The sequence below is a fragment of the Martes martes genome (assembly GCF_963455335.1).
Source record: "Martes martes genome assembly, chromosome: 7".
NCBI lineage: Eukaryota > Metazoa > Chordata > Mammalia > Carnivora > Mustelidae > Martes > Martes martes.
In genome coordinates, this window is record NC_137894.1 from 53,534,630 (window position 1) to 53,561,096 (window position 26,467).

A 26,467-nucleotide genomic window follows, 5' to 3' on the forward strand; every position below is an offset into this window, starting at 1 on the left:
AGGATTATAACCAGAACTTCTGCATCTACTTTGTCATGTACAGAACTTCCTGAACCACTCAAGCTAAATGAAAATGAAGTCCTTTCAAATATACTTTTTGAGCAAAACAGGATAAGAGAATGCCCAAGAGATAGTTCTCCAGTTAACATAGCTTCTATCTTCCCAATTTCTATCCTTGGGCCATAAGTAGGCAGAATCTCGCTGATCTTGTTTGAAACTGAAAGTGCTAATATTCCAAATCAACTAGCTACCCCCAACCAAAGAGGTCTATCAATGATGAGTTGTTGGTTTTGGAAAAAGAATAAAGAATTAAAAATAGATTTGTTCCACGGAGCTGATGGCTAGATGCCTATGGAGGAAAGTCCTGGTACTGAGGTCAATGCAAGGGGGAAGCAGACATAGACTGCAATGAACATCCAAAGAAAAAAAACTCACCTGTGCTAATGCTGTGCAGCACAACAAAAAAGCTATTCTCAGGTGGCTGAAAAAGCGTATTATTTTAAACCAGAAGAGCGAAGAATCACAAACACTGGTGTTAAGGACCCTAGAAAACTAATTAAACATTCTAATTTTATAGGTGAGAACACCCCAAGAGAAAATAAGCCTCATGTAAGATCACACTATGAGCTGGAGGATGACCTACATGTAAATACTGGTTCTCTTGAGTCCATGGTCATCAGCTCTTCTACCACAAATGAGCCATTTCTTTCTTATGTATGAGTTCATTTGAGTCATGTGAGAATAAATTGTGCTAGGTCCTACAAATTGTTCTTACCCTTATGCGATTTACTCCCCCGTATAGGATGCAGAAAATTAGACTTGCAATTATAGTACAGAATGAGGAGAACTATTTACTGACTGTTGCTCAAGCAAGAACACCTACCCCAAACCTGTGGGGTCAACAAAGTCTTCTCAGTAGATCCGATATTTAAACTGGTTCCTTGAAGGAGAAGTAGAAATTACACAGGGGATGATAGAGAAGAGGAGGAAGCTGTTCTAAATGGAGGGAATAGTTGACATACATGGTCATGGCTAAAAGAGCACTGTCATGTTTGAGGAACTGAAAGGAATTCAATATAGCTGAACACTGAGTGCCCGGGATAATGTGGTGAGAGATAGGACAGGAAAGCTGAGCAGGGCTCACAAATCCTGAAGGGCTTTATGTCTAGTTAAGAATCTGGAACTTTTCTCAAGGTAGTGGGAAGACAAAGGGTTTTAAAACAGGGAAGTATAAAGATTAGATCTGCATTTTGGAAAGAACATTATAATAGCTGAAAGAAAAAAATGGCGGCAGAGGTCGATAAGTATAGAAGGAATCAAAGCAGTTAGTAAGCTGTTGCTGTAACTCAGAAGACAGGATAGTCGTCTAGTACGGTGTCTAAGGGGGACAGGGAGAGATGCTTGGATTTGAGATATTCAGGCCATAGAGTCAAAATGCCTGATGATAAATGAATATAAAAAGATGTATGTCATTTGGGAAAGAAAGTCAAAATTATTCTAAAAGTCTCTGGTTAAAGACTTGGGAGCCAGGAGCATAAGTCCTCAGTTTAATACTTAGGACCATTCTAGTAACAATAGAAACTCAAGACTGCTCTACATTTTCTCATCATGAGTGAAATGTGGAGTTCTGGGAGCCAAAGATTGAACTCTACTGGAAATCCTCATGAAAATGCTATAACCTAGTTGTACTTTATTGGGACAGTCATAAATCTCTGATGAGAATTTTCCAAGGAAAAAGAACGTCTAATAGGCACCCTCCATCTCAAAGCCCTCCTCACATTCTAGTGGATTATGGGTTAGGGAAGGGGAGTAGGTTCAATGACCTATATTCTGCTCATCCAGCATCAATGGTGATCTCTTCCATTTTATGGTGGAAGTTGATTAATCTAAAGGAAGCAGGATTAAGGTTGTTCAGTTATAAGAATTAAACATAGACAGAAAGTTTTAGTATCTCTATATGGATCAGTCAAAGATCTTAAGGTTTCATGGTTCGAAACTGGAGGAATAAAATGAAGTATGTACTTCTGGGCTGTAGTGTGTCCCAATCCCCACCTATGACATAAATCAGGTACTCACCCCTTCGCCGCCATTTTCACCTGTGTTGGCAAGCATTTCCTGCAGGGCTCTCACAGAGAGGGACTGTTCCAGCACAAAATTGCAGACGCAGAGATCTGGAGGAACATACTGTGGAAATAAAACAAGAATGAGGATACCTTCTCATATCAGTTGGGGATAGATCACACAGTAACAATCTCAAGGGCAAAGAGCTTATCAACCAGTGACAGGTGGATGGATGGATGACTAGGAACATAAAAGGTAGATTTCTCTTATTCAAGTTAAGGTGGGTTTCAGGCAGGATTCTAAAGGATGAGAAGAAGAAAATCCCTAAGTCTCAAGGAAACAGTGACTAAGCTCTTAGGACCAACTTGAGTGCCGTTGGTGGTACATACAGGAGAGGACACACACACAGCATTGCTGAAGAAGGGAAAGTAAATATACGTTGATCAACACTGATGCCTGGGTAGGACCAAAGGAACAAAGCCACTGAGACCTCATCCACAATAATCTGTAAGAAGGCAATGGACAGACCACAGTGTGGCTCTGGGCAATAGTGACCATGATGGGGAATCTATTTACTTATTAAGAAAACCTGGAGGCAATAGAGGGAATTAAGAGCTGTACAAATATAGTTCTGAACAAAGAAGTGTCCAGAATTATAAGAACTGAAGACCCCTACAACACTCTAATTTATTATGTGCTTAGGTAACATAATAATCATGCTTGTTCTGGAATATTTGTCAATAACAGTTAAAGACAGCCTTTGGTGCACACTGACTAGTAATAGCTAATGCTCACTGAGTACTTTCTCTGTGCCAAGTACTGTTCTAAGTGCTTTGAATATATTAACTCCCTTAATCCTCATAACCACCCTGTAAGACAGGAATTATTAACAATCCAGTTTACAGCCAAGGAAACAGGCATAGAGAAGACAGAGAGAAGTTAGGTCTGCTGCCTGAGGTCATGGCTTCTATTTGGCTGAGTCAGATTCAAAGCCAAAGTCTATCTACTTAATTCTATCTATACTGTTCTGACCACTGATGGAAATATTAAAGCTATTTTTCACAACTAGAATATTTTCAGTCAACAAATATTTAAATATTACATTTATAGAAAACACAGCGCTTGGTCGTGAGAAAGATATGAAGACACACATCATTGTTTCACAGGAGCTTGGAGTCTAGTTTCATGATATGCCATTTTCCTTGGGAATATAGCTTATAATCAACTTACATACCAAGCCTTTGTTTCCTATGGGGCACTGGAGAACATGGTCACTAGGAGAAAAACAAGATTGAGGAATGAGGGCCAGAAGTCACCAACAGCTATGTCTAACACTCTGAGACAGGTAAAGTGGTTTCCATGGATCTCCAATTTAAAAGCCAAAGCAAACCTACTGCTAAGGCACAGATAACCTCTGATGTCAACATTTTCACTTGTAAAACGATGAAATGGGTAATCTCTAAGTTTCCTTTAATTTTGAAGTGTTACATTATTTATCCCCCCGCCTACCTCAACACCACCAAATAAAATGATGTTTTACTTGCCGGACCTACTATTTCCCTTTATTAAAGTTCTTAGACCGCCAAATCAAGGATGGGTAATCCTATTCCAGGGGTTAAGGACCTCTGGGCCACTTAAATTTTGAGGACTTTTCTACAAAGCATGTTTCCACTCAGGGTCACCACAGTCCAAAATCCTAAAAACCCAATCTTCCTAGAAATCTGGTATAACATACAATTGCCTGGTTCTTTTTATGAAAATGACTATAGGAGAAACTATAACAGGAGACAACAGCTTTTATCTTATATATTTCTTGCTTTGTTTTCAAAGTCTGTTCTTGCTGTAGGCAATTAACTCATCTGTATGGGACTTGAACGAGCAAACAGCTGTTAATGCCAGGCTAATCATCACATCCAGAAAATGTTTCTAGAGCACATACAGCATCATTCTAAGTAGCATACACTATGACAAAACACTTCCCTAAAGGTCTTACATCATAAACATATATCACCTAGCTCCATTTCCCCAAGTACAATGCCTTCACAGAAAATGTCACAGAGATTCCTTCCCACCACTTCTTAGTCTATCTGGATCTCATGTCACCAGAAGAGGAAGCCAAAGAGACAGAGTTTGTGTGTTTCTTCCTCTTCTACTTTAGGAAAGCAAGTGTTTTGGAGATTTTTTTATTCAGGAATGTCTGCAGTGATGGTTGGTACTTTAAAGGGTACATTTTTTTTTTTTATGATTTATTTATTTGACAGACAGAGATCACAAGTAGGCAGAGAGGCAGGCAGAGAGAGAGGAGGAAGCAGGCTCCCCGCCGAGCAGAGAGCCCAATGCAGGGCTCGATCCCAGGCCCCTGGGATCATGACCTGAGCCGAAGGCAGAGGCTTTAACCCACTGAGCTATCCAGGCGCCCCTAAGGGTAGTTTTTGGCTAACCAACTGAATGATTTCAGCCTTCATGCTCACTTTTACAAAAACCCTACAGAGTCTATTCTCCCGTAGACATAAGTCTCCTGTAGATGGGCCCCAGGCCTAGATATCCTGCCGTGGCATGAGACTGTGTGATTCAAAGCCACTTTTCTCTCTTTCCTGGGTCTGGTTTACTTGGACAGGAGAAAGGAGCATTTCCCCAGCACCGCCATCATCCATCCTGATGGAGGACCACCAGTAATAGAGACACAAGACATGCTCCAATCATATTTTTCTTTTCCCTGCAGATAGGTAAGTCCCAAGGTGGTCATGACATCATTAATGGTACAAACGGCACACGTAAGTGGGAGACAATGGCCGTGGGAGAAAGCCCCTCAAATGAGAGCCCTGTACCTCTCCTTGGTTTACACAGTTTTCTTACGGTTCAATTTTTCTACCTCTGGAGCATGGTCCTCGCCTGGAGCCGGTGCTTGGGCATAAGGTCACACCAGTCAAAGAGCACACAGAACAACACAGGGACGGTGGCGAGGGAAAGGCAGGGCAACAGGAGTATTCGGAGAAGGACAAAATGCAAGTAGCACCTTGTGACATAAACGGAGAGGAGCCCAGAGCCAGCTGACCTGCTACACCAGCTGTCAGCCTTAATTAAACTCCACACAGGCCTGAGCTCCCACCTCCCCATTCTTCAAGAATGAGCAAAGGCCATTCGTCCATCAAAGCTAATTTGTTTGCAGCACGAGAGTCCCCCAGGAGGATGGCTCATCGTCTCTGGGCTCTGGAGCCTGGGCCTCAGTCACTCCGCCCGGCAGGCATGGGGCACATGTTTACCGATTCTCAGCATGGAGAGAAGGGCTCTGTTGACATCTGTTCTGACACAGCTCTTTGTTTCTCTCCCCGGCCCCGTCCCCCGCCTAGAGAAGTGCTACATTTCCGAATGCCCTCCAGAAAACCTTGAGATTCCAGGGCCCTGCAAAAGCCAGGAGCTAGGTATTCATTTAGCTCCATGATGTGGAAAGTAGAAGGGAGGGCCTGTGGACTCCCCATGGTCCGTAAATCCATGTAACAGCTTCCTCCTGCACCGAAAGTGCTTTTTTTTCAGGCTTACTAAAAAAGCAAGATGGTGGGCATCTGATGCTCTTGGTGTCAAATTCACATAGCATTCTTCTGCCTAGCACCTCGCAATATGCTCTCAGCACTGTGCTGGCTTGTACTAGCCAGACTTTGGGGGAAAGGAAGAGGGAGTCAGTTCCAAGGGGGGGGAGAGGCTGTCCTCCCTCTACTACCCTGTTAACACACTCTGTTCTGGCTTGCTAATTCTCATGCAGTGCAGTCTGTTTTGGAGTGTGGGTATCCTGAAAAATCTGTGTCATTCTACTTTGGGTATCCCCAGTACAAAGAACAGCAAGTGCTGAGCTCCAGCGTTCTTGAACGGACTCTGTGTTCTAGAAGACTGTCTGAGAGTATGTGGTTGGTGGTGGCTGGGGCTGTAGGCAAATTGGACCGAGCACTTGCCTGGCTGGCTGGGCCCTTTTGCCAATTTGTTTACGATTCAAAAGGTCCTGTAATGGGTCTCCTTCCACTTCTCTCTCCATTAATCTATCTGGATCTCACACAGCCAAGCCTTAATGATACACCACCTAAGTGTATCAATAGCTTTGAATTAAAAGCAATATAGGGTATGTTAGTTAAGTGTGAATACTCTTAACATTGGACTCCGTGAGGTCCGATATCTGTTCAACTGCTTATTAGTTGAACGAGGATAAGCAGGTAACTTAGTCTCTGTCTCAGTTTCCTTATCTGTAAAATAGAGATACAATAGTATCTACTTCTCAGCATAGACAGTTCTTATGTGTAAGAACTTAAAAATAGGGTCTGGTACATAGAAACCAATGTCAGATCTTACCCATCACAGAGCACTGAAATCAGAACATCAATAAGTCACTTATATGTTCATTTACAGATCTAGTATTTTTTTTAAAGATTTTATTTAATTTGACAGAGATCACAGGTAGGCAGAAAGGCAGGCAGAGAGAGAGGAAGGGAAGCAGACTCGCTGCTGAGCAGAGAGCCTGATGTGGGACTCGATCCCAGGACTCTGGGATCATGACCTGAGCTGAAGACAGAGGCTTTAACCCACTGAGCCACCCAGGTGCCCCAGATCTAGTATTTTTGAGGTTCTTATTATGTGTAAGGATAAAGCAAATTCCCCAGCCTTCAAGGTTGTGTGGTCAAGTGCAGTGTCAGGGAAGCAAATGGACAATTTCCAAAGTATGCTTCCAAAGGCTCAGAGTGAGTAAGAAAGGAGGAAGCATACAGAATTGAACGTGGCTGGGGGGGAAGATGGGAGCAAGAGAGGGAAAAGAGAGGGAAGCAAGTAAAGGGAGGAGAGAAGCAAGGTTGAAGAAGAAGTAGGCATTAGACTGAGAGTCTTGAATCCCCCTGTCAAGGAGTTTGGACTTTATCTTCAGAGCAAGAGAACATCATTAAAGAAAGTTATTCAGGAATCAGTCTAATCAAATTTGTATTTTTGAAAGATCACTGCAGGTCCAGTCTGAAGGAGGCTAGACCAAGGCAGAGAAACAAACTAGGGGTTTGTTGCCATACGCTTGTTATTAGATGACAATAGCATGAATTAAAGTAATGGAGTTGAATGTGGAGATACGAGAATTAATTTGAAATATCTTGAGAAAGTAGGAGAGGTGAGACCTGGCAATTAATGGAATATAGGAAATGAAGAAGGTGACCAGTATTCCTACAGGATGGAAAAGAGTACAAAAAAGCTGGGGTTCAGTAAGAATAAGCCGCACCATATATCAAAAGGACCACAGAGATGGTAATTGTACTTGGCAAACTGTCCACCAGAACCTCGCATCTGGGCCAACAGAACGATGCCAAGAGAGTGGAGATCTCTGGGACTGTGTGTGGGTATCCCCTCAGATGTCAGCAGAGGTAGGCACATCTGGGAAAAGAGTGGGAATCTGAGAAGATGACGCATATTCTCCTTAATAAGAGAATTCCTGGAGACGCAGCCTCTAATCAGCCCAATTAACCTCACTTTCCTTTTCCACGTCCATTAAGCAGGTCGGCCGGTGTCTGAGTACCACAATGCACGTTCAGTACTGCCCTAGCTGCTGTGGGGAACAAAAGAAAAGGCCTGGCTTCTGTCCTTTAAGAAATTTTAAACCTACTGTATTAGAGACTTTATAGAACAACACAAAAGAGAATATTCAGTCCTCAATGGAGGGGTCAGAGTTCTACATCCTGCAGGACACAGGGCCCTCTCAGCAATGTTGTGATCAGGAAAGCATAGCCCAGGCTGGCGGCTGGCCCCAAGAAGGTTTATGTGAACAAGAGGTTCCTGGCACATAAAAGAACTCAAATTTTTGTTGAATGAATGAACAAGACGGGGGAGTTATTCTTTCCATTTTCTTGTGTCTTCTTCCCTTCTGTTTAAAATTCCATTAGTTGAAGCAGCATTTTTTTTTAAAGATTTTTATTTATTTATTTGACAGACAGAGATCACAAGTAGGCAGAGAGGCAGGCGGAGAGAGGGAGGAGGAAGCAGGCTCCCTGCGGAGCAGAGAACCCGATGCAGGACTCGATCCCAGGACCCTGAGATCATGACCTGAGCCAAAGGCAGAAGCTTTAACACACTGAGCCACCCAGGCGCCCTGAAGCAGCATTTTTAAGTTAGGAGCTTCACTGAACCTCTGTCCTTACCTTCCTTTGCCTTTTCATCCAGCTCCCCTGAGAAAAAGGTTCAAGCACTTTGTCATGAGTCAGTAAAGGAGTAAGCAAAGGAAGGAGAAGGTAGAGAACAATTCCTGCTTACTAATTTTTCTACCTATACCTCCCACTCCAGCCCCAGGTCTGAGCAAGTAGGTGCATGCATGTGACTGACACTGTATTATATTTATGTGCTGATGGGTTTGCACGGACTCAGCCCTACTCCAGGGGGTAGGCTATAGAGTCTAACCTGCAAGGTGAGGTCATTTCTAATGCCCGTCATCTGGGGAGAAGCACTACATGTGCTAGTAACAAGCAAGGATGGACTCAGTCCCCAGTGACCTGGCTTCTAGATGCATCGTGTTTGTTCTATTTCACTATACCACCTCAAAAAAAGACATAACCATCACCCTGTGATGGCTTGATGTAGTCCTAACTCAAAGACTATGGACAAGAAGGCCTCCCAAGCTTTCTGGCACAGAAACCTAATCTCTCCTCCAGAAGATATTCCAGTTGGGTACACGGTGGTATTGGGTAAGACCGATTTTCCATGGGATAGCATTAGGATGGCTGGAGATGGCATGTGTGACTTGAATTTCAGGAGCTTTAAGCACTTGACAGACATTATCTCATTCACCTCCATACAGCAGACATGAGCTCATTTTGTGGACTTCCTTTCTTATTGATAATACATAATTATTTGTATTGTGCTTATGCTAAAAAGGCAGAACCAGTCATTAACCAAACTAACACCCACATCTTGTCCCAACCAGGTTTTATGTAAATATTTATGCAGTTAAGTACTTTTTAAACCTACCTTTGTCATCTCTAAGTTTTTGATAAATTTATAATAAAGTTATGCACTGAATGTTTAAATCTGAAGATAGCTTCTGGATTTCTGTAAAGATACAGGATGGTTCTACAACTGGTTGAGAGACAACTCAACTGAGGTACAAAGGAATTAGGTAAAACTTAGACGGGCAAGTGGAGAAACAAGAGTAGAACCCATATGTACATTTTAAATGCATCCATTTACTGACCTATATAATTTTACCAGGTATTGTGCTGAATTCTTTATAAATATTCTCTCATGTAACACTAATATCGACCCTTAGGGAAGAGATACTAAACCCATTTTACAGATGAGCAAACAGATTCAAGGGCTGAAAAAGCTGCCCCACAATCACATGCTGGAAATGACACCTAAATCCTGAATTTCAAACTCAGCTCTTTCTGATTGACCCTGCGTCAGTACTCTTTTAAGGTTTCATCCTCACCCCAAGCTTGCAGAATTCTAACTACTAGGCTGCCTCCTCTCAAGTTTTATATGAAACCTTTAATCACAAGTTAAGCGTTTCATATTAGATTCCTGACTCTCTCAGAGTTCTCTATTTTGGAAGAGCCACCGTGAATATAAAGGCTACCACGGCAGTGAGTGAGACAATGAGAGATGAAGAGCTTCACAAAATTGAGCCTTCTGGCAGGCAAGGTCACATGAGGTTCTCACATCTGAGATGGACGTACCACATAAGTGCTTTCTTCCAAGAGACAATTCAACTCTGGGCGTGATGGGACAGGTTTCCACCAAAGATAGACATGTGTAGATTTGAAACATGTACCTATCCAGATGGTAAACATTTTGAGGGAAGAGACTTTGCTTACCTGTATTAAGAGCTGTTATCATGAAACAAGGTCAAAGATGTATAAAAACTTGCTTAATTTTTTATGTTTTAATACTCTGCTATGATAAAGGATAGAGAGTCTTTCTAAAAGTATAGACAGTCACTATTCACAACAGTTGAGTTCCAATTTTTGCTTCACTGTTGCCAACAAAAGCCACTATATGAAAGTGGTGTGGTACACATGTACTTTAAAGGTTTATTTATTGAAGTAATCTCTACACCCAACACTGGGCTTAAACTCACAACCCCCGAGATCAAGAGTTACATGCTCTTCTGACTGAGCCTGCCAGGCACCCGTCACAAAATTTAAACATGTAGCTGGAAAACATTCTTTTGGGGAAGAAAAGGAGGAAGAGGTCATTATCTTTGAAAGAAGGAAGCGAAGAAGGTCCCTTCTGATCGATGCCTGAGGAGTCAGTTACAGGAACACGACACCCTCAGCATCCAGCAGTCTGTAGGTGCCTGCAAGTGAGGGGGGAGAAGGAGGGAGAATCTCAAGCAGGCTCCACGCCCAGCACGGAGCTCAATCCCAAGATCCTGAGATCATGACTGGAGCTGAAATCAAGAGTTGGGTGCTAACCGACTGAACCACTCAGGCACCCCTAGGTGCATGTCCATTGCAGGATGAGGGAGTTGCTCGGGGAAAAACTGACAGCTGTTGAAAATCACTGCTGCAGCACAAAGAGACTTACTAAGAAGAAGCATGCACCACCATGGGCAAGCGAGGGCAGCGTCTGATGCCATGCTGGCCTGAGGTTTACTCCAAGACAAGAGCGAGGAAAGGCATGGAATAAGCTGATCCCATACAAGGAAAAGGGAGAAGGGTATCAAGTTATTAAAAGGTGTTGATACTAGAAAAAAAAATAAAAACTACTACTACTACCAGGAATCTAAATAATTACTAAATAATTACCCAACACTAGCTGAAAGTTTTTAAAAAAGATGTACTTATTTTATTTTTTTTTATTTTTATTTTTTATTTTTTTAAAGATTTTATTTATTTATTTGACAGAGATCACAGTAGACAGAGAGGCAGGCAGAGAGAGAGAGAGGGAAGCAGGCTCCCCGCTGAGCAGAGAGCCCGATGCGGGACTCGATCCCAGGACCCTGAGATCACGACCCGAGCCAAAGGCAGCGGCTTAACCCGCCGAGCCACCCAGGCGCCCAAAAGATGTACTTATTTTAGACAGAGAGTGAGCCCGCATGAGCAGGGGAGGGGCAGAGAGCAAGGGAGACAAGCAGAGCCCCATCAGTCGTGTGGATGAGGTCATGACCTAAGCCTAAACCAAGAGTCAAAGGCTCAGCCAGCTGAACCACCCAGGTGCCCCAATGAAACATTTGCTATGCAAGGGAGGTGCCACGGCCACCTAAGAAGCAGGAAGTCCAAACTGCAGGACAAGCATCCTTTGACAAAAGTCTTGTCGAGAAATGCCAGCCAAAAGTGAGGAAGAACTAGAAACACCCACAGTCACAGTTCCTATGCCTCATCTGTGAAGTGCCCAGATACCGGTTATTTAACGGACACTGACTGGCAGACCTGTCAGAGTCCAGCTTCTCCTGGGGTGGGGGGAAGGTTGTTAATTCAAGTGAGAGCAACACCTGCAACATCAGCGATCCTTTTGATGATCCTCGGGGATTTCTCACAAGAGCTACTACAAATAAGCTCGTTCTGGAAGAATGAATGGAGAAATACAGCGGGGCCAAGAATCTCCTGGGTAAGACTGCTAATATTTCAGATTCCTGGGGCCCTAATCTAGGTGGCTACTTTCGAAGACTATCCCAGATGACTTTGAAGCAGACAGTCTCTGAACCCAATTTGAGAGACACTGCAGAGCAACTAGACCAAACAAGTGAATTCAGGATCCTGGAAAGTAGCGGGTTCTCACTCTAGATCCTTCCTTAAAGAGTTCATCAAAATATAAAATTTTCTTTCAAATGAATAGCCCCCTCCAATGAGAAATCCACATGACCATTGTTTTTAATAATTTTGCCTGAAATGATCCCATCCAAAAGTAACATCACACCTAGTTTTCTGCCAAGCATCAGTGTTTCTGGCACAGTTGGGAAGAATGTTACCAAGGGCTTGGCAAAAATTAGTGCTACGAAGCTGGTGTTCTTTAAAATAAGGAAGAAAGGGCAGCCAAAGAAGCAGAGACAAAACGCTGGGCAGCTGGTGGCTAAAACTGCCTGCTGGGAGAAAGTGGAAGTGACAGGCTAGATGGCTGGTTTGGTTCTTGACTGAGCCAAGATCCCCCCACCCATCCTCCCCTTCCCCCCGCCCTGCCCAGCATGGTCAGCATGTTAAGTAAGGAAGGTGCCAAAAGGCTTAAACTTGGAACACTTGCATCTCGAGAAAACAAGCTGAGTGGCAAAGCAGAAAAACGTGCCTACTATTTATGGAGAGAGATATCCAAAACGACTCTTTATATGGTCCTTTAAAAAGATGGCCACATATAAAAGCCTAGCTTAACGAGGGGCACAGGTAATACACCAAGCTCTGTGGATATATAATAAGATCCTAACATCAACTGTTACTTTGCAGAGCTTGTGTATCTGAAAAAGAGTAGAGCTCAGGAAAGAGGCTAGGCAGCATGTCAGCAGGGAGATGGACCCTACATGCCTGTCCCGGATTCCATGACAGTGTTAGGGGCATGAGCACCAGCTAGAAGAGCACAGGGTCCAAGACGATGAAGTTAGAACGAGGTGTGGTGGGCAGATATACCAAGGGATGAGGTGAAAACTGAGAGGGGTGGGCTGGTACAGTCTAGCTCAACGTAACATTTATGTGTTAGTTTCCAGCTTGACTGACTTGAGTGTTGGTGTAAGAACATGGACCAGCACTGTACTGCCCAAGTGTTCTCTTCTCCCTTTTGAGTGATGATATGGTTGTCAAAGAATTTGGAAACCACGGTAAGGTTGCTCTCTATCACCAAAGCAGGGGTACTCAGTGGCTGTAGGACAGAATTTTTCTCTTGGCCATTTCATTACACACCAGGAAGGGGATGATTGAGGAAAGCATTATGGGGAACCAAGGAGAGTGGAGAAAACGCCAAGCTAGAGCTGAAGGCTGCCAGAGAGAACAGAGATGCTGGGTGCTCAAAGGCAGTGCTGTTCTCTATGGTGCACTTGTCATCGGCATCACTCATCTCTTTAGGGGAAAAGCTCCAATGTATGGGGTCCTGCCTTGACTGCAGCACCAGCCCCACGATCTCGTGGACTCGGGATCTCAGGTCAACAGAGCTCATGGCAATGAAGGGTAAGGACAACAGCTTGGCTTCCAAACGGTCTGATCTCCTCCCCCACAATGACTCCTTCCCACTCTCAAATGGCATCCAGATTCCAATGTGGAAATGCAGTTTTTATTTCTGCCCACCCCATGAAGTTTTTGCTTTGACAGAAATAAGCGTATCACTATAAACTAAGTTCTGGATCAAAAAATATTTTGGCAGGAGTATATGGACAGATGTTCATAAAATTTGCAGTTATAAAAAAGCCTTTGTGATGATAAGTAACAGTCATAAATATTCTTCGCCAATATGGAAAAAGTACTTTTACACCCATATGGAGAACTAGACCTCATCCATTCTAACTGCCTCATAGTCTCTGAGCCAAACTATTACCACTAGATGCTTACATTTACAAAGATTAGCACCGCGTGCAAGGGTTAATACTAAGCAACCCCATTTACAAGGGGGCGTATAATACTCATCACACAGATTTTAAAACACGTACAGACAGCAGGGAGTCAGCACTGTCCGTCAGTAGCTGCAGGAGTTAGAGACATTCACTTAGAATAAGCACTGCTTGAAAAACAAAATGAAAAATAAACTCCTGGAACTATACCAAAATAAAAAGCTCTTACACAGCAAAGATGAAACAAAGCAAAAAGGCAACCTACTGGAAGGGAGAATATATTTGCAAATTATATATACAACGAGGGGTTAATATCCAAAATATATAAAAGGAGTCTACAACCCAACACCAAAAAAACCCCAAGTAATATGACTAAAAGATGGGCAGAAAACATGAAATAGAGATTCTTCCGAAGACAACATACAGATCGCCAGAAGACACGTGCAACGATGTTCAACAGCACTTATCATTAGGGAAATCCAAATCCAAAACCACAATGAGATACCACCTTACACTTGTCAGGCTACTAGAACCAAAAAGACAAGTAACAAGTGTTGGTGAGGATGTGGAGAATAAGGAACCCTCGTGCCCTGTTGGTGGGGATGTAAATTGGTGAAGTCACTGTGGAAAATAGTATGGAGGTTCCTCAAAAGATAAAAAAAATAAAACTACCATATGATTCAGCAATTTCAGTACTGGGTATTTACCCAAAGAAAACAAAGACCACTAATTTGAAAAGATATATGTGCCCCTGTGTTTGCTGCAGCTGATTTACAATAATTAAGATATGGAAGCAACCTAAGCATCCATCCATAGATGGATGGATAAAGAAGATGCAATACACAAACACACCCTATTACTCAGCCATAAGAAAGAATGAGACCAGGGTGCCTGGGAGGCTCAGTGGGTTGAGCCTCTGCCTTTGGCTTAGGTCATGATCTCAGGGTCCTGGGATCGAGCCCCACATTAGGCTCTCTGCTTGGCAGGGAGCCTGCTTCCCCCTCTCTCTCTGCCTGCTTGTGCTCTCTCTCTGTCAAATAAATACATAAAATCTTTAAAAAAAAAAAAAAAAAAGAATGAGACCTTGCCTTTGCCAACAAATGGATGGACCAGGGGGGTATTACACTAAGTGAAATAAGGCAGAAAAAGACAAAAATGGTATTATTTCATTATCTAAAAGCAAAAGAACAGACAACTAAACAGACCCAGAAGTACTGAGAATGAACCAATGGTTGCGGGGGTGGGGGGGTAGGGATAGGCAAAAAGGGGAGTGGGAGATACAGCTGTCTAGTTATGGAATAAGTCACAGGGCTACTAATAAAATAAAGACTGCTTCATTGGGATGGTAGTAGAGAGACCTATGACCTACTTCAGTTAGATCCTCTTCAATAATGTCTTTCTTACCAGGAAACATTCTCAGTATGGAGTTGGACAATCATCTGTAAAGATCGGTTGGATCCCATTCTCTCCAAAGTCTTTTCACTCAGGGCATAAACCAGCTTTGAGCAACGCAAGGAAACCATAAAGAGAGTTAGTCTCTTCCTACTTGAACCCAATGCATCACTCAGCATCACCTGGGATCAAGTCCCACACTGGGTTTCTTGCTCAGTGGGGAGCCTGGTTCTCCCTCTGCCTGCTCTGCCTGCTGCTCCCCCTGCTTGTGATCTCTGACAAATAAGTAAATAAAATCTTAAAAAAAAAAAAAAAGAAAAAGAAAAAGAAAAAGCAGATTTCTGGCCCCACCCAAGACAAGACATAAGAGAATACACTCACTCAAGTTTGAGGAGCACTGTCCTTCTGTGTGAGCTCTGGGCCAAAGCCCCTAGATGCTGGCCAGACTTCTTTTGTTTTTTAAAGATTTTATTTATTTATTTGAGAGAGAGAGATACAGAGAGAGAGGAGGAGCAAGTGCATGTGTGCGCACCAGTGGGCGGTGGAGAGCAACGGCAGAAGGAGAGGGAGAATCAGGCTCCCCATTGAGCAGGCAACCCAATGCAGGCTCAGTCCTAGAACCCTAAGATCATGACCTGAGTGCAAGCAGACACTTAACTGACTGAGCCACCCAGGTGCCCAGGCTTATCATCTTTAAAGATAAAACATTCTGACATGAATTACTTGGAAAACCAGGTAGTGAGCAAACACTACTTATTTTTCAACTTGAACGGAAATCAGAGAAGACTGCAGAAACTTTCTCATGAACATCCAAAAGTTCTCCTCTTTCTTGGCTGTATTTTGCACCCAAACTACTCTCTAGCTGTTTACTAGAGGCTCTGCCGATGAGAACACTATGGCTTCTTTGTTGACACGGTCTCAGAGATTGCATTAATTACTAAAAACCTTCCTCATCTTCAGATGAAAGAAGTGAAACTGTCTGAACCCCGATTCCACAGCTAATCAGGGTAACAATTCAAATTTCAAGTCTCGAGGGACTGCTTCTGGGATGAAAGAGGTGGCTTGGAGATCAATGATCCCACCCTCCCTCCATTGCTACGCAGCAGTGTACGTGAACCACCACAAAGAGAGGACAGTCTGTTCTGACTGGAAGTAGAAATATCCTGGGGTGTATAGAGAAGTGCTCAAGCGGGGCTTGAGGCAAAAATCCTTGATGAAAGTGCTCCAAGAAGAAATGGATCATTAGGTCAAAGGGTTTTTAATTTTGTCAACCACTCTACAGTTAAGAAACAACTGTCTGAGAGAGGCTTACAGATAGCTCTCTTGCAACCAGCTGTTTGCATCTTCTAAAGGCTTTGGATAAGGCTCAGTTGAGTTTAAGTGAACTGAGAGGAAAATCATATGAGAATGTCCTAATAGAGAAAGCAGTTCAATTCTGGAATGACTGCGTTAGGAACACTTTGTAAGCATTCCCTGAAATATAATGTGCATGAGCAAAAACAAATTAATTCTCCAATGTGCTGGAATTATTTTAAATCACCTATTTGCTGAATGTCAGCAAATGAACAAACAAAATATTGTTTGCAAAGGATTCACAGAATTTTTCAGTTCATGTAGTTTGTTCAGGTCACTCTTAAAAAGAATGAAGCTTTAGGGGCATGTGGGTGGCTCAGTCAGTTAAGCCTCTGACTCCTGGTTTCGGCTCAGGTCATGATCTCATGGGTCATGAGATCAAGTCCTGAGTTGGGCTCTGGGCTCACTGGGGAGTCTGCTTGAAGAATCTGTCCCTCCTGTCATTCTCTCTCTCTCTCTCTGTCTCGAATAAATATATAAATCTTTTTAAAAAGTAGGAAATTTTCAAGAATAAAACTATTGAATGAATTGCTGAAAAGGAGAAGTTGTCAACTTAAATGTCTGGAAATCATAACTTCGAAAACAATATTAAACATTTCCTTTACAAAACTCTCCTCACAGGACAATCACAATCAGACCTGAGGGGTTATCTTGTGTAACATTTTACAGCAAGCCGGAGGGAGAACTTTCCCACATCACTGTCCAGTGTTCTTTAGAAACGGCTTGATCTGTGAATTATGAATATGCACGTAACTTCAAGGGATTACACAGAAGTTCATAATCATGACTTAAGTTTACCCCCAGGTTTTAAAATACCCATGAGGAATACAAATGATACATATGACATGAATTGCGTTCTTAAGATTCAAGTTCTAACACAAATGCAGCACACCATGTTTCTTCCACATAAAAGCAACAAATGAAAAAGAGGTAATCACGGAGGGAAAAAAGGCAAGTCTTTGTGATATAATCAGGAAGTTCAGTTGATGGAGGAAGAAAAAATCCTGCTAATCGAGATCAAAATAGCAGCTATTAGATCTGAAGAGCAAAGTGCTCAGGACTGCGGAGGAGCCCGGGTATGAGCAATACCTACTCATAATTCACCTGGGGCCATTTGCCTGCTGTGAACAAGTAAATGACAAATGAACAGCAGAGCTATGGTGCCACTTTACACACTGAATAAATTCTTTGTAAAGATTCCCACCACTAAGGTACAGACTGTCTTTAAATAAAAAGAGGAGACTGGTGTTGCCTTAAGCAGATAAGTTATCACAACAGTATTAATAACTCAAGTAGGAAGGTGAACAATATAGAAGAGGGAAGATCTCAGAGTTAAAAGATTCGATTTTTCTTTTTTAAAGAAAGCTAGGTCCTCAGACACAGCAAATGATAAATGCATTGAAAAACCTGACACATGAGGGGCACCTGGCTGGTTCAGTCAGATAAGCGCCTGCCTTCAGCTCAGGGTGTGATCTTTGGGTCCTGGGATCGAGTCCCCCTCCCCCGACACCCCCAGGCTCCTGGGAGGCTGCTTCTTCCTCTCCCTCGGTCCCCCTGCTCCCCACTCATGTTCTCTTTCTCTCTCAAATAAATAAATAAAATCTTTAAAAAACCCTGACATGTGTTAAATTTGACTTTTATGTTATTTCTTTGGATAGCTGTTTCCCTTCTCATCTCTTGACAGTCAGAAATAGCGAAGCATGAGGCTCCGTGTGGATGCAGAAATAAGAATAAAACTTCCTTACAGAAAACAGTTGAGCTGCTAATTGAGAAGAATCGAAACCATGTTTTTCAGAATCTGAGCACAGTTAGAACTGTACTCAAGCCCTTTGACTTAGTGAATTCACAAACAGACCAACGGGAAATGAACCTTTTTCCCCCCTCCCTGTGCAAAACAATACTAGTGTCTGGCCCATTGTGAATAGTAACTTGAGGCAGGGTAGCTGCTCAGTGCAGAGAGCCTACCTGGTTCCCCAGGACTGAACCAGAGGGCCAGCTTACCAGGCTGGCACGATTGTACAGAACACTCCTAGCCATTTCTGTTCACTTGTACACGTTGGACAGCAAGCCTTGGACATGCAAACAGGAACTCCAGCCGCTGAGAGAAAAAGAACATCTTGTCTAACAGAATGACCGTCCAGTCTCCATTTCCTCATGCCACAGCATGGCTGCCATCCTCCAGAAGACTGTAGGCTAAGTCCACAAAGACTATTACATTTTTCCTCTTGGAAATCTTTCATTGTGTAAATTCTCTGTCCCATTATTTTTCCTCTTCTGTGTGGTCATTTCCTTAATGCTCTCTCCCTCCAATCTCCTCACTTAGCCCCTTCTCCCTTCCAGAACACCTACTCCATGATCAACACGCCCCATCATCTGCTCTCTATGTTCTGTCTGAACACCAGCTGAACAGATGAAACCCAACTCCTCCCAAAGGACCCTACTTCCCTTGGGGACCTCTCAATGACAGGATGCTCATTCTCTCATACCTCGTGTGACCAAAGGTTAGGAGGTGGGTTCTGTGTCTCCCTCTCCCATCAAGGCTATCTCCAGATCATTACTCTTCCACAAGTTAACTCCTCTTCTTTAAGCTTCCTACTCTTGGTAACCTCATTCTCCATTCCCTCCCTCACTGCTCTTTGTGTATTTCCTGGACCTGCCCTTCACTGAAATCTCAGACTCCTTTTTATTCCTACTCCTGGTCATTTGAACATTCACACTGTTACATGTATTGTTGAATATCTGTAACACTAAACACTAAACACTAAAATGGTTGAATTGTGTCCTCCCAAACTATGTGAAGACCTGACCCGCAGCACCTGTGAGTATGACCATATTTGGAAATAAGGTCCTTGAAGATTATGCAGTCAAGGTGAGGTCAGTGGGGTGAGACCCAGTCCAATGTGACTGATGTTCTTATAATAAGAGGGAGACCCCACATGAAGACAACACACATAGAAGAGGGCCGTGTGAAGTTGAAGGCAGACATTGGGGTTATGCAGTTATAAACCACAGAACACATGGGGCTACCTAAAATTGGAATGGGCAAGGAGGGATCCTCCCACAGAGATTTAGGTTGGGAGCATGTCTCTGCCAAAACCTTGATTTCAGATTCTACCCTCCCGAACTACAAGGGAGTAAGTTCTGTTATTTTTAAAGCCACCTAATGGGTGATAATTTGCTGCACAGCCATAGGAAACTAATGTATTATATGAATAATCCATCACATATTATGGCCTCTCAGTGACTTTGCTTCTTCCTTACCAACGATCTTCTGTCCTCCAGCTCAGCCACCCTCTCTCACGGTCACACTCTGGAACCATGTTTTCAACCAAACCGCTCCACCCTGAAAACTCCAGCAAGCCTACTGTCTCACCATCCACCCATCTTCCTGCTTGCTTACACACTCAATTGCTCTCATTTCTGTTTTTATCCCTATTCCTTTTTGCCTGCACTCAGCTTAAATTCCAAGAACTCATTGGTCAGAGTCCCAGACTCTCCTGCCCCTTTATCATTGATCACAGTCACCTGCAACACTTTGACGCTGGCTGAATCAACTATCCATTGTCTTCATGTGCTGGGACGGCTAGGCACTGCTGAGGAGAACACAGAAAACTGACAGCACTAAAATTAATGCTCATTAACCTCAAGTGGCCCTCGATGCTGGGACTACACACTGCTCAGCAATCCTACACTCTTCTCTCTCCAAATAGACAGAACTTACCCATCTACTCACATCCATGCCTTCCTTTTTCTTATTCAATGTCCCAGAATTTCCTCCTTTACTTGAAAGTTAGTTCCTCCTCTGTTCCTAACCCCAGTCCCTTCCTGTTTATACCAGCGATTTCCACACTCGCCCACCCCTTTCCTCTCCTGCATCTTCTCTTCCTCCTCCTCCACGTGCACCTTCCCATGAACACTTACACATGCTGAAGTCTTCCCCGTTACAAAAATCCCTCCATTCTCCAACACTCTCCAGCCATTGCGCTCTTTTAGAGATCATCTGCATGGGTTGCCTTTCTTTTTTCTTATTTCTAAATCTTCACTTCCTCTAAATCAGCTTCTGAAAAAATAAATTGACCTGGGCCTTCATCACCCCACTGATGACTCACCACCATGCTGGTCTCCATGTCACTACATCTAATGGACACATGCCATCCTTAAATTACTTGACTTCCAAGTGGCGTTCTACCCTACTGACTATACCCCTTCCTTTGCAGTCTTGCCTTTGCTTCCTGTGGCTTCTAGAACACCACCCACGACTCTTTTTCCCTGAGCTCTCAGGATGCTCCTTCTCATTCTCTCTGATGTCACTCTTCCTCCACTCATTTTTAAATATCGACATTTTCCAGGCCGTCTCGTTTTTTAATCCATTATTTGCCACTCACTCTCACAGCTTGATTTACTAGCTTTAAGCCATTATCTCCTAAATATTACCTCTGTCCTAACCTCTCTTCTGAACTCCTGATCCGTATGTCCAGATGTCTATCAAAATTTTTTCCTGTGTCTCTTACCGGCGTTTTGAATTCAACATGTCCAAACCTTAATTCATAAGCTCCACCACCACCCTCTGGCCTAATTTATGCCTTTCCAAATAAATTCCTTTCACTAAATAAAATGCCCTCCTCAGGCAGCTGAAGTATTACCTCTGGGGTCACACTTGACTATTCCCACCTTCATTCTTTAGCCATCCTATGCATTCTGTTAGTCATATCTGAATTCAATTTAATTCCTGTCTATTCACTTCCCTTTTTCATATGAGTAATCCATATAGCTTTCGTAAGTTCATGTCTCCTATGACCACACATTCCTGTTCACATTCAGCTCTTATCCTTGCTACTTCAAAATCCCCTCACCTCCTCTCTTTCCTTTTGCATATGCCAAAGCTGCACTCAGTTTAATCCCCTCACTAATATTGCCATCTCTTAGTTCTCTCTTTTGCAACCTCAATCTCTCCTCCTCTAGAGCCTCTTTCTCTGCCTGGAAACGTGATTGTGTTTGTCACTGTGGAGACCCCTCTATAACCTGGATTCTGCTTCAACACTATTTTTGCTTCTTCCTTTTGTGGGGGGTTTGGGGCAGGAGGAGAGGGAGAGAGAGAATCTTAAGCAGGCTCCACACCCAGCACAGAGCCTGACGTGGGGCTTGATCTCATGACACTGGGATCATGACCTGAGCCAAAGTCAAGAGTAGAAGGCTTAACTGACTGAGCCACCCAGGCACCCCTATTCTTCCTTTTAACATTAAACTGCTTCAAAGAGTGGTGAACACTCAATGATGAAGATCTGATTCAGGTAACAACAGAGAAGCTTCCAGCAGAATAACTCTCTTGACAACTGTTATAAATCCTGAACAAAAAATTTTTTTTAAAATTTATTTATTTGACAGATCACAAGTAGGCAGAGAGGCAAGCAGAGAGAGAGGAGGAAGCAGGCTCCCTGCTGAGCAGAGAGCCCGATGTGGGGCTCGATCCCAGTACCCTGGGACCATAACCTGAGCCGAAGGCAGAGGCCTTAACCCACTGAGCCACCCAGGTGCCCCTGAACAAAAATTTAAAAAAACTCTTTGAAGGCACTGGAGAGCAACCTAAAGCTGGAAGGAATAGGACTCTTGAAAGATGGGAAGCCCAGTAAGCGATAGCTACATTTGACTAAATTTTCCCTTGAGGGGGCTTCCTCTGTTCATGGGCTTCATGGGGATAAGCCTCAGGAAAAAGCTGCTATGGAGCCAGAGGCCTGACTCTGGGCTGTCAGAATGTCGGGAAATTAAAAAGGAGAATGCTGGAAAAAACAGAACCACCACAGATGAAAACTTAAAGATCAGCACACGAATGTCCCTCAAATTGTCTGGCCAACTCAAATGCAGGGCAATATTTCAAGGATCCAAAGGAGGGCAACAGTTAGAACACTAAAAGTGAGTGAAGGTTTCAGCAGCTACCCAGTTTTAGAGTGTCAGAATTTGATGTTCAAGTCTTGCTATTTAGAAGGGATTAGGAAACACCTCTAGATTTTCATTAAAACTCAGAAGGGCTTATTTGCGACCACGTGGATGGAACTAGAGGGTATTATGCTTAGCGAAATAAGTCAATCAGAGAAAGACAACTATATTGATCTCCCTGATATGAGGAAGGGGAGATGCAATGTGGGGAGTTTGGGGGGGTAGGAAAAGAATAAATGAAACAAGATGGGATCAGGAGGGAGACAAGCCATAAGAGACTCTTAATCTCACAAAACTGGGGGTTGCCAGGGGGGACGGGGGGTAGGGAGACGGTGGTCGGGTTATGGACACTGGGGAGGGTATGTGCTATGGTGAGTGCTGTGAAGTGTGTAAACCTGGCGATTCGCAGACCTGTACCCCTGGGGCTAACAATACATTATATGTTTATAAAAAATAAAATTATAAAACAAAACAAAACTAAACTCAGAAGGGCTTGAATCCCAAGAACAAGGACTATATTCTAGGACTAAAACTCAAACCAAAATAGACTAAGCCGCCATAAGATTGAGGAGGTCCACCAATAATTTAACGGCCTGCTATATTATACAATATACAATTATACAATACTCTTCAGGGAAGACAAAAAATGAGAACTACAAAATGCCACCTACAATCTTCTGTATACCATTACTAGATATCAAAAGAAATAGGAGAATGTGACTCATAATGAAGAGAAAGCTCAGTCAGTAAGAGTAGACCCACAGACAATCCGGATACTGGTATTAATAGTCAAGTATTTGAAATAAGTATTATAACTATGTTAATAAATCTATAGGAAAAAATGGGAATAATGGCAAAAGAGAATTTAAGGTTACTATGTAGAACTTTAGAAGTGAACTGATGGAAATTTCAGAATTAAAAAATACATAGCTGGAAAAAAATTCATTGTTGGGAGTTATTGGCACGTTTATTTTTTAAGATTTATTTATTTATTTGACGGACAGATATCACAAGTAGGGAGAGAGGCAGGCAGAGAGAGGAGGAAGCAGGCTCCCTGCTGAACAGGGAGCCCAACTCGGGGCTCGATCCCAGGACCCTGAGATCATGACCGGAGCTGAAGCCAGAGGCTTTAACCCACTGAGCCACCCAGGCGCCCCAAATGGAAAATTTATATTAAGTAAAAGTATCAGTTAACATAAAGACAAGCCAGAAGGAAATATTCAAACTGAAGCACAGAGAGAAAAATAGTTGAAAAAAATAAACCATTTTAGAGACCTACAGAACACTATTAAACAGTTTAATATATAAGTAATTGGAATTTCAGAAAGCAAATGAGGCAGAAAAAATATGTTAAGAAGTAATGCCCCCCCCCCCCTTGGGGCACCTGGGTGGCTCAGTGGGTTAAAGCCGCTGCCTTCGGCTCAGGTCATGATCCCAGGGTCCTGGGATTGAGCCCCGCATCGGGCTCTCTGCTCAGCAGGGAGCCTGCTTCCACACTTCTCTCTCTGCCTGCCTCTCTGCCTACTTGTGATCTGTCTGTCAAATAAATAAATAAAATCTTAAAAAAAAAAAAAAGTAATGGCCCCCAAGTTTCCAAACTTCATTAAACACAAACTAAACCACAACAACCAAAAGATCCATGAAGCTCAGCCAAACCCAGACAGGATAAATGCAAAGAAAACTATCCTCGAATGTAATCACTCAAACTGAAAAGCAAAAAGATGTTCTGAATCTTGGAAAAGATTATCCCAACTTCTCTTCTGAACTTCTGTTTTATATATTCAGATGCCTATCAAAATGTCTTCTTGGATGTCTTACAGTACTTTTGAATTCAACATGCTTAAAATCAAAAATAAAGAAAATTCTTAAAACTTGCCAGCAAAAAAAGACTTACTACATGAAGAGGAATCATAAGAATGATAGCTCACTTTTCATTTAAAAAAAAAAAAAAAGGAGACAGAAAGATGGTAAAACACCGTATTTAAAGAGATAAAAGAAAAAAATCAAACAAGGAATTTACAGAGAAAATATCCTTCAAAAATGGAGACAAAATAAAGACATTGTCAGTGAAAGAAAAGCTGGGAGATTTTTGTCACTGGCAGACCTGAGCTACAAGAAATGCTAAAGGACATTCTTCAGGTTTATGTTACTAGATGGGAGTCTGGATCTAGAGAAGAGACTGCAGAGCACTGATAATGGTAAATATATCAATATTATAAAGGATGATTTTTTTTCCTTTTCTTAATTTCCTTGAGAAACTGACTTTGAAACAAAAACAAAGTACTGCATATTATGTAACTTATAAAAATAAAACGTGTGACAATACTAGCACAAAGGATTAAAGGAAAGTGGTGTAATGCTATTCCAGACAGACTCTGATAAGTTAAGGATTTATCCTGCAATCCCTAAAATAATGACTAAAAAATAATACACAGACATAGAGCTAAAAAGTCAACTGAGAAGACAAAATAGAATACTAAAATATATTTGATTTATCCTAAGGAAGGTAAAAAAAAAAAAAAAGAGAGAGAGAGAGAGAGAAACAGAAGAATAAAAACCAGAGGAAACAAAAGAAAACGAAGAGTAACATGGTAGACTAAACCCCAATGGTATCAATAGTTACAATGAATTTAAGTGGACTGAATACTCCAATAACACAGCAGAGATTGTGAAAGGGTGAGGAGTAACATGTAACTCCATGTTGTTTATGAGGGACATGCCTTAAATATAAAGATTTGAAAACAAAATAGAAAAAGATATACCACTAAAGAGTAAGCATAAGAAAGCTTACAGGGCGCCTGGGTGGCTCAGTGGGTTGAGCCTCTGCCTTCGGCTCAGGTCATGATCTCAGGGTCCTGGGATCGAGTCCCGCATCGGGCTCTCTGCTCTGCAGGGAGCCTGCTTCCTCCTCTCTCTCTCTGCCTGCCTCTCTGCCTACTTGTGATCTCTCTCTGTCAAATAAACAAATAAATTCTTAAAAAAAAAAAAAAAGAAAGAAAACCTCCCCCTTTAAAATTAAAAAAAAAAAGAAAAAAGAAAAAGAAAGCTTACAGCTATGTTAATATCAAAGTATACAATAAGATCAAGGATAAACAGGAGCATTTGATAATGACACAAAGATTAATCCAACAGGAAAATAAAAATCCTATATATATATATACACACACACACACACACCCCTAAGAAGAGAGCTTTTAAATACTTGAAACAAAACTGACAGAACTCAAGGGAGACATACACAAATCTTCATAGTTTTTAATACCTCCATCTTGGTAATTGATAGAGCACATAAATACAACACAGTAAGAACAGAAGATTTGAACACCACAATTTGAACCATCTTAATGTTCATAAAACACTAGTTAATAACCGAAAATATCCACTTTTAAAAGTAGAACACACGGGGGGGGGGCACCTGGGTGGCTCAGTGGGTTAAAGCCTCTGCCTTCAGCTCAGGTCATGATCTCGGGGTCCTGGGATCGAGCCCCGCATCAGGTTCTCTGTTCTCTGTGGGGAGCCTACTTCCCCCTCTCTCTCTTCCTGCTGCTCTGCCTACTTGTGATCTCTCTGTGTCAAATAAATAAATAAAATCTTTAAAAAAAAAACACACACACAGAATATTAAGCAAGACTGACCACATGCTAGGCCATAAAACAGTCCCAATAAACTGCCAAGAATTTAAATCTACAGAGCATGGTTTTGGTCATATCAGAATTAAATTAGAAATCAGTAATAATAAAAATGCACATCCCACTGATGCACTTTATTTTTTAAAACTATTCACTCATTGCTTAATCCTTTTCATCTAACTTACTCACTGTCTCATTCATATTTCACTTTAAATGTCGTAAATGTCCTGCTGATGGTCAAATCCAGCAAATCCAAATAAAATACTTATTCTTACACTATACACAAAAATAAACGCAAAATGGATTAGAGACCTAAATGCGAGACCTGAAACCAAAGAAGTCCTAAAAGAGAACACAGGCAGTAACTTCTCTGACATTGGCTGTAGCAGCATTTTTCTAGATATGCCTCCTGTGGCTAGAGAAACAAAAGCAAAATACTATGGGAACTATATAAAAATAAAAAGCTTCTGCAAAGCAAAGGAAACAATCAACAGTACTAAAAGACAACGACTGAATGGGAGAAGATATTTGCAAATGACATTTCTGATTAAGGATTAGTATCTAAAAATAAAGAACTTCTACAACTCAACACCAAAAAACCCAAATAATCCAATTTAAAAAT

At 42.2% G+C, this 26,467-nt stretch overlaps 1 protein-coding gene across 2 annotated transcripts in view; it reads right to left on the bottom strand.

Annotated features, from left to right (window-relative positions):
* The window catches only part of RYR3 (ryanodine receptor 3), a gene marked incomplete at its 5' end in the record, with an annotated part of 503,048 nt that overhangs the window by 311,462 nt on the left and 165,119 nt on the right, over nucleotides 1–26,467 (bottom strand). For both annotated transcript variants that reach the window (XM_080809903.1, XM_080809904.1), the window contains one exon: nucleotides 2,077–2,184. In XM_080809903.1, the coding sequence (XP_080666029.1) occupies nucleotides 2,077–2,184 (108 nt within the window). The remainder of the gene's footprint in view (nucleotides 1–2,076; nucleotides 2,185–26,467) is intronic.